This window comes from Gallus gallus, chromosome 14, assembly GCF_016699485.2.
Source record: "Gallus gallus isolate bGalGal1 chromosome 14, bGalGal1.mat.broiler.GRCg7b, whole genome shotgun sequence".
NCBI classification, from domain to species: Eukaryota; Metazoa; Chordata; class Aves; order Galliformes; family Phasianidae; genus Gallus; species Gallus gallus.
Genome location: NC_052545.1, coordinates 5,777,671 through 5,791,424, shown reverse-complemented (window position 1 = coordinate 5,791,424; position 13,754 = coordinate 5,777,671). Strand labels below are relative to the sequence as shown.

Sequence of the window (13,754 nt, the reverse complement as noted above, 5' to 3'; positions counted from 1 at the left end):
CACACACAGTCAGCGCCAGCACTGAGCTCAGGTGTGTGTTTGAGGAGATGCATTCTTAAACACAGGCAACCAAACTGCGCTGCCTTTCTCCCATCACTGAGATGCCCAGATTTAAAATAAAGACACAGATATTTTCTGCAGCCAGCCTTGTTAGAAGGATAAAGATCTAAGGAGACATCAATACCATTGCAATAAGCACATCAATCCTTTCCCTCAGATGGAAGAAAAGCCCCCAAAATGGGAGAACACATTTCAGAAGATAAGGCAGAGGTTATGATGCCTTGAATACAAAACCCTGGCTACTTGCACACGTTTGCAAAAGCAGATGCTATGGTTATAACTGCCAATCATTACACCTGTTCCAGCCAAGCCAGGCACTGCCATGGACCCGAGACAGATCTGTGCACGGGTAGATGTTGGTAGCTAAAAGCTACATTTAAGCTAAACACAAGCAGCACAGACTCCAAAGTAGGATGCAGGTCTCTCAGCTACACCACAACACAGTCGTTAAATACAGACAATGTTTTCCCAAACAAGGATGTGGTGGACAAGGATCCAACTTCTCTGCTTTAAAACTAATAAGGGAGAAAGTTTGATTTAGCTCAACCTCAGCAACGCACGAAGGCAAGAGCCTGACTTGAGGGGAGCCCCACTCCTGCTCGGCACCCAAATCCAGCTTCACTTTTTGTAAGGAAAACCTCTGCCTGCAGAAAGCGTTTTTGTTTGTTTCCTTTTCGTTAAAGCTGGGACAAAAGTCAGCCACAAGAGCTGCGGAGAAACAATCTGCTTAGGGAAAGGGCTTCCCAGTTTCTGCAAGACCAGCGTTCCCATTCCACCCACTTACATTCCTGGATCAAGAGAAAATAAAATCACATCCGCAGGCCGGCACTGCTTACACAGGTCGGCATCCAGGCAACATGGCAAACCGCTGGGAGAGAATTTCTTGTGCAGGGAAATCGTGCCTGGAGAAGTCACACACTCGTTCCAGCATCGCCATTTCCATCAGTCCTTGTTAAGGAGTGTTTTATCCCTTCAAATCATTTGCATAATTGCCGCAATCAAAGGCAGTACTTTACAGTAATGACTTTAATGGCAGATTTTTCCTTAAACATTCTTTTAAAGAGGTGCCCCCCCAGGCTGGTGCACCCACATGTGGAGAAGTAAAGGCAGGAGGTGATGCTCGGGAAACAGAGGAGGGCTGAGCTGCTTTTTGGTTTGTGCTTTGTTTACAGATCCCTTTTTGATGCTCAAAATGCATCTCACACCAAAATCTGTCATTTAAGCAGCAATGTAATGCATATATGGGAAACACTCCATTTTTTTTCCTCATTTTGACCATATGTAATCATGTTAAGGGAGAATTTTGCTCCTTTCCAGGCTAAAAGGCTAAAATAAGGTCTTCTAAGTGTGTCCACATCTCACCCTCTATGCCTTCCCTGACTATAGGTTAACAATAAAAACTTACAGAAATATAAAGCCTATCGAGCTCCATTCAATGCATACAGCAGTGGCTCCTGGCCACTGGGATGTGCCATGAACACCAGCACAGCCACCGCAGCAGTCAGGCAACACAAACCTACCAGTAAAACATTAAGTGCAGATTACAAATTGTGCACTATTTCATGCTGTTGGATCAGTTGCTGCCGACATCCACGAACACAGAAGATATCCCACCAAAAAGATATCTATGAACATAACTGGAGGTCCTTTCTCCAAGACACTGTGTTTTTTGGGGGGAGGCACTGCAGGAACCTGGATGAGTAGAGCAGAACAGGGTTGCAGAGGAACAAGCACAAAGGTGACAGGTGCTCTGCATTTCTACAGCACAGGACTTGCTGCAGCAACTTTAACATGCTGTTGCAGCTGAAGCAGGAGCCCTGCCTGCTATTCTCAGCTGCACAGACACATCTACCAAGAATACTCAGACAATAGCTGCAGAGCTTCGGTAGCATTGGAAATGTTTATTTAAAACAGGCAAGCACCACTGGCCCAGCTTGGAAAATGAAGCCAGACTTGGAGCTGACGTGATGGCTCCAAGGGGAAACCAGCAGCAGAAGCCAGCGGGGTTCCACTCTCGCTCCCATGTGCCATCCCAAGGTGTGCGCCTTCTGCATTACCCACTGCAATCCCCAGCACCACTGATGGATGCTCTGCCCATGAAGCTCTCCCGGGGCCACAGAGCATCCCAGCTCCAACCCTCACGCACAGACCTGGGGGGAGGACTCCTGCTTAATTGAGGTTCCCGAACGAGAGAGGCCCGGATGAAGGCACACTGCCCTTTAATGCAGGTCTAATTACATTAAAACAAAACGCTCTCGTGAACATGGAGAAAGGCTGGGGAGAGAATCAGACAAGCTATAAATTAAAGCAGAGGATATGAATACCATGCAGGCTGCAGTGTTAGGGTTAACGTGGGTCTGGAAACAGTTTAGGGAAAACCTGGTGTGACTAGGGGCCAGCTCCGAGTTTAGTTGCTTTGGGCTAATCGTTTCCTTCAGGCAGGCTACTCCAGCACACTAATAGGTTTTAATAAAAACTTCCAATTGGGCCAGTAAACCCCTCATTAAGCTGTTTTTAAAGCATGAATTTAAGAGCGGCGAGGGTAAAAGGTCACGAGGAGTATTTAATTCACAACGGCTGGCAAAAGGTGCTGTTGTGATTGAAAACACCAGAGTTCAAGTGTCCAGGGCCACATAAACATCCGACTCTGTCACTAGACCTGGTTAAGTGACAGCTTGAAAAATAGATTTAATAAGACAGAGAGAAAAGTTTCCCACTCTTACACGAGAAATAGGAACAGCAGATCACGGTAATGGCCAGGAACAGGAACAGCCACTAAGCCAGCCCGGCCCTCACCTCGCAGCAGGGAAGGATGAGGAACAGCACTGCAGCTATCTGGGTGCCCGACCCACTGCTCCTCCCCAGGACTCAGTGAGGCCTCATGCTGCCATCGAGCCGAGTTCTCCAGGAGTACCATGGACCTGGGAGTGTTCTGCATCCCTGTGAATTGGCTCACCGTGATGCTTGGGTCATCTCAGCCCCGCCAGCAGGCACTGCAGATAGGTCTGCAGGCACAAGCAGCTTCGTTTAGGGCACAGCTCAGCCCACGCTTACCCATCTTCATGCCCTGTAAGCTAAGTTTTAGCCCTGCACAAGCAAGCTTTGACCCAAGTGCTCCCAACTCCCATTTCCCTCCACAGTCACTGCTCTGCTCACGATGTAGTGCAACTCACAGGAAAACTTCACCCCTTCCTTGGAAAAGCACGCTCACAAAGGAGAACATCTCAATCTCACGCTGCGAGAGCCAGAACCCCAGCTGTGCACTCTAACATTTCACTTTATGTCAATGCACATCTAAAATTCAAGATCCCTGAAGACCTTTTAAAAGAAAATTCTCTTCGGAACAATTTGCATTGAAGTACAGAGTGAGGATTTAACAAGTAATGGAGAATTACATACACTCCGCTCTCAACTTTTTATTCTACCTCTAATCAAAACACACTTCAGCTTAAATTCTGAGATAATAGATGCCACAGAAAATTTGGGAGCAGGCAGAGATAGGGACTGAATTATTTGCTTATTCCATGTTTAGAGATGATAGAAAAAATTCGGAGTTTAATTCGATGTTCAGAGAACCTCTCATTGTGTTCTCTCCACACCAAAACTAACAAAATATTTCACTGCAAGAGGAAAAAAAAACTCTTATTTTTAAAATATGCTTCCAATTCTGGCCATACAGTTGGCCTGCACAGAGCGTAGAAGCGAGGCTCTCTGGAACCATCCCCAAGGAAACATTTGCTTTGGCTCCGAATAGGACACTTTTGTGCATCAAGAGTCAAATAAGATCAGCTGTTTCCCAATCCTTTCTGTTTAATGAGCCCATTGATAGCCCAAAGGTAAACAGGCACATTTCTGAATTTTCTGCATGTTCCTTACTGGGAATTCAGGCTGCTGCTCTGAGAGGTATCTGATGACCACAGCCACAGCCACGTGGAGTCAGAATCTCCCCAAATGGTTGCATCACTTTCCCACACTACACCTGGATTTCTGCTCTACAGGGAGACGCGGTAGCCTGCAATAAACTGAGATCTCTGCAGCCCTGCTTGGCTCTCTGCTGGTATCCCACAGCACCGCAGCACTGCTGCAGCACCTCAGACCACGCATTGCCCTGTCAAGCTGTCTTCTGGATATCTGGAGTTACTTTATGTAATGAGAGGCAGAACAAAAGAAAGAGGGCAAGAAACCCTGTACAGGAGCATCACCTTCTTCAAGGCCTCTGTGAGAACAGAGATGATAAATCACAGCACAAACCAGGCCTGCATGTTGAAAAACCTCAGTGTATCTCAGACAGAAGCACCACCAGGAACCCTTGCTCTAGAATAACACACCCTTGCTCAGAAAGAGCCAGAAGCAGCCATGCTGTCAGCACCATAGATCTGCTAAAGCAGCTGTAGTCCTATTCTATGCCAGAAGAAAAATTGCTCTTAATTTTAAGGAGGAGAAAAAAGACTTTAAGAAGGATAACAAGCTGGCCTTGCTGGTTGTAACACGATGGAAAATGCAGCAATGGCAGCAAAGCAGCAAGGTCCTAAGCTGCAGCAAGTGAAAATATGCTCAAATGCAACAGCTGTGGGCACTGAAATAAAGGGAAAAAAAATGCTTACCTTCAGAAGGCCTCAGGTATGCAGGGATCTCCACCAAGATACACTTGCCTCCACTGCCAACTCTTAAATGAGGTCAGGGAAGGGGTGGATCCTGCCTGCACCCCTTCTGGTCACCCAGGTACATTGCATACACCTGAGTTCCCCTGGGCTGGCCCTGCCTTCCTACCAGGTGCTCAATCAGTGTTCCAAGCTATGACTTAGCATTTCCATTACGCTGGCTCTCTATCAGGTCTCTATGTTCTGCAGCCTTCAGCCAGAATCAGACATGGCTCCGAGGATGAGATTTAGGCTGAGGATGGTGCTGCCATAAGAACCTAGTGGCCTGCAGGCACGCTATGCTGGGGGCAGGCAGCATCTCCATCCATTCTCAAGGCTCTGGCAGCCCCAGCTCAGCGAGAAAGGCCCAAAGCATTTTCAAGCACTGCAGCCAGCAAGCAGTCTGTGCTCAACCTCCAGAGCACTGCATTACAGAGAACAGTATGAGAAAGGGCCAGGAGCACCACACACCTGAGCAGCACCGGCCCATTGGGACAGATCTGGTGCAGAACCAGCATGTGCTCACGAAACATGCCGTGCTGCACCTAAAGTCAAATGCAGAACAACAACAAATAAAGCCAAGAAATCATTGCAGCTCAGCTAATTTCAGACCAGTTCTAACCCTCGGGCTGGAGCCCGCTCCAGGTTCCCAGCACAGAGCACCTCTCAGAAGCAAACAGCCCAACACGGCTGGTGCTCTGTGCTGCAAAACCCCCCGCACGGCGCCTTGCAGCCCATTCCCCGAGCCAGGTGTGTTTTTAATAACCGTTACCTGACAGCAGTAAGAGCAAAGAGCAGAACCTGTGGCAATACCAGTTGATCCCATTTGGCCTAACAGCTTGTTGTTATTTCCAGACTCCGGAGTTCTTTAAAATTCATAGGGACAGCCTGCAGTTTTAATAGAGGCTACCAAAATCCATCCTAAGATGTATCAAAAAAAAGCACGCTTCCTGGAGGGGAATAGGAAACAGTCAGCATTTACAAAGATCTCTCCAGGAATTTTTATTTATTTATTTATTTATTTTAAGATCCTCCTTTGAAGTAGATGCTACCAAAGAAGAAGGCTTCCAGAGCTCAGCAATATTTAATGTACTTCTACAGCAATGGATGGCAGTGTTGTTGTTTCAGCTATATTATAACAAAAATATTGTGGTTTTCCTGTATTCTAACAAAAGTAGCTCAAGATTTACATCTCATTCATCTCACTCAGAAATAGTCCTTAAGCCAAAAACAAGGAAGGGAGAAACCCTACTGCGTACAAAGGGCTTCAGAAACTCTCATAGGGTGGCTCTCCAGTCAGGACACAAAGAAGGGACAAAAACCACAGAACGCCACTCGGGAAAGGCAGCTTTTGTACAACCATTGGTGAAAGCAGGAAACATACAGAAGACAAATAACTTGGGTTAAAACTACAATGGGTGCCCTCGCTAACACAATAGAAGTATAGATTCATATGGCAAAGTCCAGCTAGTTAAAATACCCACACCAATTTGGAGTGATTAGCTAAAATACACAGAGGGGAGTGCAGTTCTCCATACTCCTCTGCTTCTCCATCTGGTAAAGCATCACCTCACTGGTACACACAGTAAGTGCACTTGAAACTTGTTAACATGACCATTCTGAACAAGGAGAAGGATGCAAATCCCTGAAGGGGATACAAGAAGGAAAAAAATAAAAGGCAGAGAATAAGAACAATCTTAAATGTAAACATTTGACAGAGGCAGAAAGTTTAAGTAAAAGCTACGTACCCACAAATGCACCAATAAATAATTACTGCAGATTTTTTTCTTGTTTTTATTCACTTACCAAAGGAATACCTGCAAAACAAAATGGAGAAAAAAGCAGAAGTAATTAAAAACTCAGTTAATTGCTCATAGGGACTTACGCCTCAGATTACTTTGAGTCCAAACTTTACACAGCTTTTGGATTTCAAACCATCCGCCAAGGAGGATGGCTGCACGCCTGCCCCATGCAATGCACAGCCCAGAGCACCATGTGGCCAACTGCTGCTCCGGGTGCCCTGTGGCCTGAAACACCAGAGCAAATTCAACTCCTTTTTTGGGGAGGAGGGAAATTAAGCTGTTACGGAGCAGCCCCTCACCTCTGCTTTGGCGTGATGAGCTGCTCGGCGTGCTGCAGGGCTGCGTGCTGCAAGGCACAGAGCACACCAGGTGCTTCCCAGCAGGAGGCAACCCAGCTGCACCCACACTGTGAACACCACAAAGCTCAACCCATTGCTGTTCACAGGAAGATCTTCTTATTGCAAATGTCCTGTTCAGGTGTACAAACTTTATACCTACATACACCTACTTCGAACAGTCCCAAAATTCATCGAGCAGCTCGCTATGTATTTAACAAGTTTCACGTGGGTCTACCAACACCTACACAGCCATAACCTTAAAATGCACGGCTAGTTTTAACCTCGTTAATAAACATGGCTCTTTATAAAGATATCTGTCATTAAGGGCAACCCAGCTTCACTGCTCTCCACCACAGTTGTGGTGCACCGAAACAAACTCATACGAACCATTCTTATTTCTTGGCAGAAGGAAAGAAGCCCTCGAGGCTCATTTAAAACACACGCAGACACACAGCAAAGGAGGAATTAATAAAAAACTGTATTCTTCCGAACCACATTCAGTTTTCTGACGTGTGTCTGTTGCTGATTACATCAATCCGGGCTCCAGGACTCGTCATGTGATGACAGGCAAACACTTGTGAATTTACTTCGCTGAAGGAGTTTGTGATGTAAAGGCCAAGGAGCCCAAACCAAACGGCCAACCCTGAACACTGACAGCAGCACAGCTTCCTGCAGGGCTTTTTTATAGGTATAAGCAAGCAGGTACCTAAATCCCCTAGACTTCAGGTTGTGGCTTGAAACTGAATGACTATTTTTCCTTCTCTTCTTTGCTTATATGGAGTAAACAGAAGCATTTCTTACATAAAATACATGTTTATCTCATTGCCCTGTGCCCCGAAGTCTAAAACATCACCCAGAGATAATAATGAGTGAAAACATGGATCTGATTGAGAGTTTGGGAAGGTGTCCATGCAGTGACTTTTGATCTCTGCGTATTGTTAATGCCCAAAATGCTGCAAATTCAAAGTACGTTCTATTCATATCTTCTAAACCAAAGAAAAGCGTGATGCTACCCCTGTTCTTTGGTGGGAGAAACACTGTTAATTAGCCACTATTCGTCATTAGAGACAAATCTCATGTCACACTTGGAGAGACTGCAAATATCAGCTGGGAATCATAAACACTATCAAATGCTTGGGTTAAGTTGTTTTCATCACGTTGTCACGCTGATTAATTCTAGCTCTAGTGTAGATCTGTAGTGTATTCCTGGAAAGCAAAACCTCACAGCAAAGTGTGGTTTGAACTACAGGAAGCTGCATCCCTCCCCACCAACACATCCTCCTACACGGAGCCTACTAAGAAATAGTATTAAAACAGACAGAAAATTCACATTTCCCAATGCTTGCTAGGAAAATGCATCTGTATTTACAACCAAAGAGCCGTCCTACCCAGCACTCATATCCTGGCACTGCCCAGCCCCACAGGGCCCCTCCAACCAAAGCGATTTCCACAGGCAGGATAATTCACGGCTGCTTCCCTAGCCTGCAGCTGGTGTTAACAGCTTCTCTCACTGCTCTCCACAGAGAACATCCTCTGCAGAAAGTGAACCCAGATGTCAACTTTCATCTCCATCATGAATCTCTTATTCTCCAGACTGCGCGGCTTAGGATGGGGGAGAAGGGTTTCTGGGTAGTGCAGAGGCAGCTTCTATTCTCCTCCAGGATACAGCTCCAAAACCTGCAGGCATGATGCTGCCACAGCAGCCCCTCTGCACAAGAGAAGCCAGGTAGAGCCTGCAGATGTGGCGTTGCTTCCCTGTGAGGGATGGAAGGTGACACTGCTGTCCCCATACCCCCAGTGTTGTGCAGGCATGGGAGGTAGCAGCAGAGACAACACAGTTCTGACAGAGCTCAGCTCCTGCCACAAGTCCATACATTGCATTATGGAAGAAGAAAGGGCAAAGTTATAGAACCCACCACTGCTATCCCACACGTGGTACTCCTAAAAGTGATGGGCTTACGTGCCTGGAAGTGTGTTAGGGGATCACAATGCACACAGCAAAATGAAACCATGAACACTTCAGGACAAAACCCATCTTTTCTCTATATGTATGTATATATATATATATATATATATACACACACACATATACACACATATGTATGTGTATATATATACACACATATATATACACACAGGCACACAGTGCCTTGCATTTGGGAATCCACTTCGCCAGCGCACTGCCTCCAAACAAAACCAGTTGGCACACATCAATTCCAAGAGACCGACTGTCCATCAGAATGAGATGACAGAATCAGCCCAGTGCACCATTAATTTCAGAACATCATTAACTTAAAAGTGTGGGGGTAGGAAACCTTATTGACAGCTGGTTTCAGTTGCTGCCAAGCCTTCAGCATTGCACAGTGGTTGTGGGGGGAGGAAATAAGCTAGAATGGCAGTAAATGAAACCACTCGTCTGGTTTCTGGATTCACTTTATTGTGGTTGCAGATCTCTAAAAACTGGGATCCTGAGCTCTGTAATTACAACATCCACATTTAAATGGAAGGAACGGGGATAACATTATAAAAGAGGGCTCGAAGGGGAGGATTACGCCTGGGTGTGTGTCTGGAGCTGGGAAAGGTGCCCAAGCACAGCTGGGGAGGAGCAGTGGATGAGAAGCCAAGGGTGCCACGATCCATCCCTCCCAAGGCAGGGAGTGAGGCTGGTTACATGACCACATGCACATCACCCAAGCCCTGGCCTTCGCCAAGTTTGCAGCTTATGCTCATTTCCAAAGTTAAAGTCATTATGTGTCCCTGCCTTGCATGATGGCAGAATTGGCCAAATTCAAGCAATATTTGCTTTGGTTAAATCCTTCCAGTGCCAAAAGCAGATGCTGAAGCAGCAGCCTCAAGAAGCCCACTCTGAGCTGCTCCTTTCACCAGGATCAAAGCGGAAAACACAAGAACAGGAGCAGGAAGCAGCACTGCACCCAACCACCATACACCCTGAGCAGAGCCAGCTCAAAGAACGGCACGTGCAGAGCCAGCACACACAGGCACTGATGGAAAACAGGAGCATCAGCTCGGGGCATTCACACCCTGCAACGCCAGGCAGCCGTGCTGCAGCATGCTGATGCACAGGAGTGACACAAAGCTGCAGGCCTGCTTTTCTGGGGTGTTGCAGCAGAAAGGTTTTGTGTTTCAGCTCGCAGCACACTGATAGGTAAAATCTGAGAACTGCACTTCAGTAACTTCTTCCCTTGAGGAAATAAATGGTTTCATTGCATTAATCTCTAAAGGTTGCCCCCCCAAATCTCCTCCCGCCAGCCATTCTGCCACTGAGTAAGGTTCCCCATTAAAAGCAGTTTGCAGTAAGGTTATGGGTTTCAGTGAAAGCACGGCACCAAGTTCACAAAGACATGAGTCATTTCAATTCAAGTTTCCATCTCCTTCCTACCACAGAGTCTTCCCCCAGGAGAGCTCTGGTTTTGCAGCCACTTCCCTCCCATTCCCCAGGACAGCACCACTGTTTATCCGGACAGATCTGGAAGCTCCCTCCAGCAGCACAGCTCAGTCCCGCACCTTTCTGGTGCTTTGGGTAACCCCAGCCCAGCAAAGAGCCTGCACCACTGACAGCAAGCATTCTCAAGAGTAAATGTCTGGGTGAAGACACTCAGGGAAGTCAGCAAACAGCTTCCACCAGGCCTGGACCCCTCCCTAACCCTTGGTCTCTTTTCGGCTGCACCAACCTCTATATTCACATTCTTTCCAACCACAGCTGTTGGGGAACTTAGATGAGTGAAGCAACACAAACGTGTGCTGGACCAGGCTGGGTGCATGAAGTTATTTGGCAAGTTACAGCTTAAAAAAAAAAATCATGAAAAAACATTATTCATTCTTTTCCTAAATCTTTCAGCTGTGGAATCAATACCCGAGTCTGCATACTGGATACAGCTGGCAACTGGATGTGCCAGATAATAAGCAATTAAAAAAATATTTGTCTCAGTCTCTGGCAAAACCCTGTGGGACATCCGACACCACGCAGCCATGCCACCAACCACAGCATGATGATAATTCTGGCCTCTTGTTTTCTCATCGGCTGTGATTTGCAGAAGTGATTGCAAGCTAGAGACAGTTCTTGCAAAGGAACCGGTGCGATGTCATTAACTGCCCATGCACATGGCTCCCTGCACAGCTGCCCTACTCCATATCCCATTCTGATCGCTCCTGAAGTTTTATATTTCTTTTCATGAAATCAAGTTCAGGGCACGTTCAGACAGAAGCAATGGCTGCGACTCACTAAGGAGGATGAAGGTCACAGCCAGACGCTGAGGCTGCTGAACACGGAGCACTGTGCACAAGGACACAGCACTGCGGATGCACACATGCCTGCACGGGACCCGCAGCACAACACCTGAGTGCATGGTGAGCTAACAGTGCTGTAAGACAGCCAAAGGTTTATTAATTAAAAATAAAATAAATAATCCAGTGGTGCTCTTATTGAGCAAAGTAAAGCCAGTAGTTACAGCAAATCAAAACACTGCATACAACCGATTCCGGGGATTTAAATTCCTCTTTGATTTCCTTCTTTTTAAACTTATTTGAATTCCTACAAGCATTCACATTATTTAAATAAGACCCACTGCAGAGATGCTGCTTGCTACAGAAATGCACAGCCTCACTCGATGCTGCCATCTCCCATGCTGCAGTTGCTCAAGAAACCTTGGCATGCCATTCCACCAAAACCACTTCTCTCATTTTCCAATGTGTTCCAATGGCAAGCTGCACTTGCCATGGCTCAGTTCTCCTCCAAGAATTTATCCATGGAAGCAGACAGCAAGCAGAACTGGTGCGGCCCAAGACTCCACTGAAGCATCTCATGACAGCCCATGAGGCATTTGGCAGTGCTGCTCACATGGAGCTCCTCACATTCATGCCACTGCTGGACCTGGCTTCTCAACCTCTGCCTGCCTTTGCAGTCCCTTCTCGCAGACCAACGCACAGGTTTGGGAGAAGACAAGGGCAGGGCTGCTCTCAGGCCTCCTTGGGACATCCTGCAGCACCTGTGCTCCTTGCTCCAAGCCAGGTACCCACCCTATGGCAACTAATCCAACCACTCCAAGCAAGGCAAGCAGCAGCCTCACCCCAGAACACACTGCTGAGCAAACGCCAGCCCAGGGCAGAGAGGGGAGACCTTAACGCGCTGGGGGGGATGCTAAATGATTCATTTCTGACATCAGCCATGATTAAATTTTAATCTCTCAAACAAAAATATGGTTCTCATTAGCCTCATTAGTTCCCAGTTGTACTGCAAGGCAACAGTGTCACATGGTATTAATCTTTGTTTTCATTAATATGTCATATCAACTGCCCGCGTCTGCTCACAGCATTCTTTGAAACTGATCCGCTCCCTCTCTTCTCTAGGAGTAGGAAGTGCCAAAAAGCAGCTTCCTCGACAGGAAGGATGACCCCCTGAGATCCTTCAGCTTCGGGTTTACGTTTCTAGAGATAATCTTCTCTTTCTGAGGAAGGAGGGAGGGAAGCTTGGAATGAAGGGATGCTAGGCTGTGAGCCACAATAACAAAGAAATTCCTGAGGTTTATGGCCAAGGCGAGGGCCAGATAAAGGAATGAGATATTCCGCGTTTCCTTGTTGTTGTTGTTGTTGTCATTGGGATGCTTGGGAGAGCTAGAAAAATAAAGCCAGGTTGCAGACAGGGTTACTTGCAAAGCCCTAAGTAAAGTCCAAGCAGCTACAATTTAGCGTACACATCAAGGTGACGTTTGTTAATGTAATATATCTCAAAACTTAGATGCCTTTTTAGATACACAAAATGGCACACTGCATTCAGGCACATTATTAATTTTTGCCTGCATTTCAAAGTTTAAAACCTGAAAAGTCAATATTAATTAAGCCTTAGACCCTCAGTACAAGCCTTGTATTACTTCCAGACAGGCAGATAAAGCAGGATAGAGACCAAGGTCACACAGTTAAGTGCAGCCCAACATGTCCATTGTCCATTGCTGCCTATAGGAGAGGCTTCAGCAATCTCCCCAGCTGAACCAGGCACATCAGTGAAACCCAATTAGGACACACAAATCCCAGTCCCTGCTGGCACACCTTGTGATCCTCCAGCACTTGCTTGCTCAGGGGTAGCCAAGAAAGCCTTAGTGAACGACTCATGCTGCTGAATATGCATCAGCCCAAATGCACCAAGTCCGTGCACGTACCTCCATTCACACATGAGGTGGCTCTGGTTTGATGGATGCTCAGTGGATGGTTTTCTATCTGAATTCTGCACAACTGGTCTCCTCTCATCATAAAACAACCATCCCTGCAAGCGCTGTGCCCTCATCACGAGGGTCACAAACCAGCACACTTAAAAAGGAGAACATAAGGAGTCCGTAATTCACACAATGGTTAATTGACACAATGGGACGAGAAATCCGTTTCTAACTTCTACTGGATAAAATGTTGCTAGACAAAAACATAAGTGCTTTAGACTATTTAAAAATATAAGCTATAGAATATAAGAGGAAAGAAAAGGAGAAGTCCAACTGATGGTACTAAAGCCCTCCTGGAGAGGGAATACCGCAGCCCTGAGCATCTCATCAGCCCCCCAGCATTTAATGGAGTTCAACTTGAACCGTTCACCAGTTCATCTGCTCGCAGACAGAAGACTATGATTAAAGTCCTGCATAGGTCAAGTGGTTTTTAATGAGACCTATAAAACACAAAACCTCCACGACATACAAGTCTTTCTTCTTTCTTTATTGTAAGTGAACTTCCGAGGATGGTAATTTAATTGCAATTAAATTACATGCCTCACAGACACGCTTTCCTGACCTGCAGTATACCTGTCCCTTCATTAAGTATTTAACATCAGAAGACAAAAGCTATTAATATTATGCTCAGTCAGTTAAACTTGAAGAAAAACAGGCATCTGTGGCCAGAAAGACAGGTGCCTGTCC

The 13,754-nt window shown here is 46.4% G+C and overlaps 1 protein-coding gene across 6 annotated transcripts in view; it reads right to left on the bottom strand.

Annotated features, from left to right (window-relative positions):
• The window catches only part of LMF1 (lipase maturation factor 1), a 163,240-nt gene that overhangs the window by 135,111 nt on the left and 14,375 nt on the right, over positions 1 to 13,754 (bottom strand). For 4 of the 6 annotated variants that reach the window (XM_015294430.4, XM_015294431.4, XM_025155172.3 and 1 more), the window contains exon 3: positions 6,507 to 6,517. In XM_015294430.4, coding sequence (XP_015149916.4) covers positions 6,507 to 6,517 — 11 coding nt within the window. Of the gene's footprint in view, positions 1 to 4,664; positions 4,731 to 6,448; positions 6,468 to 6,506; positions 6,518 to 13,754 lie in introns of those variants that run through there. The other 2 variants (XM_040647489.1, XM_046900818.1) reach the window with 2 other exon arrangements.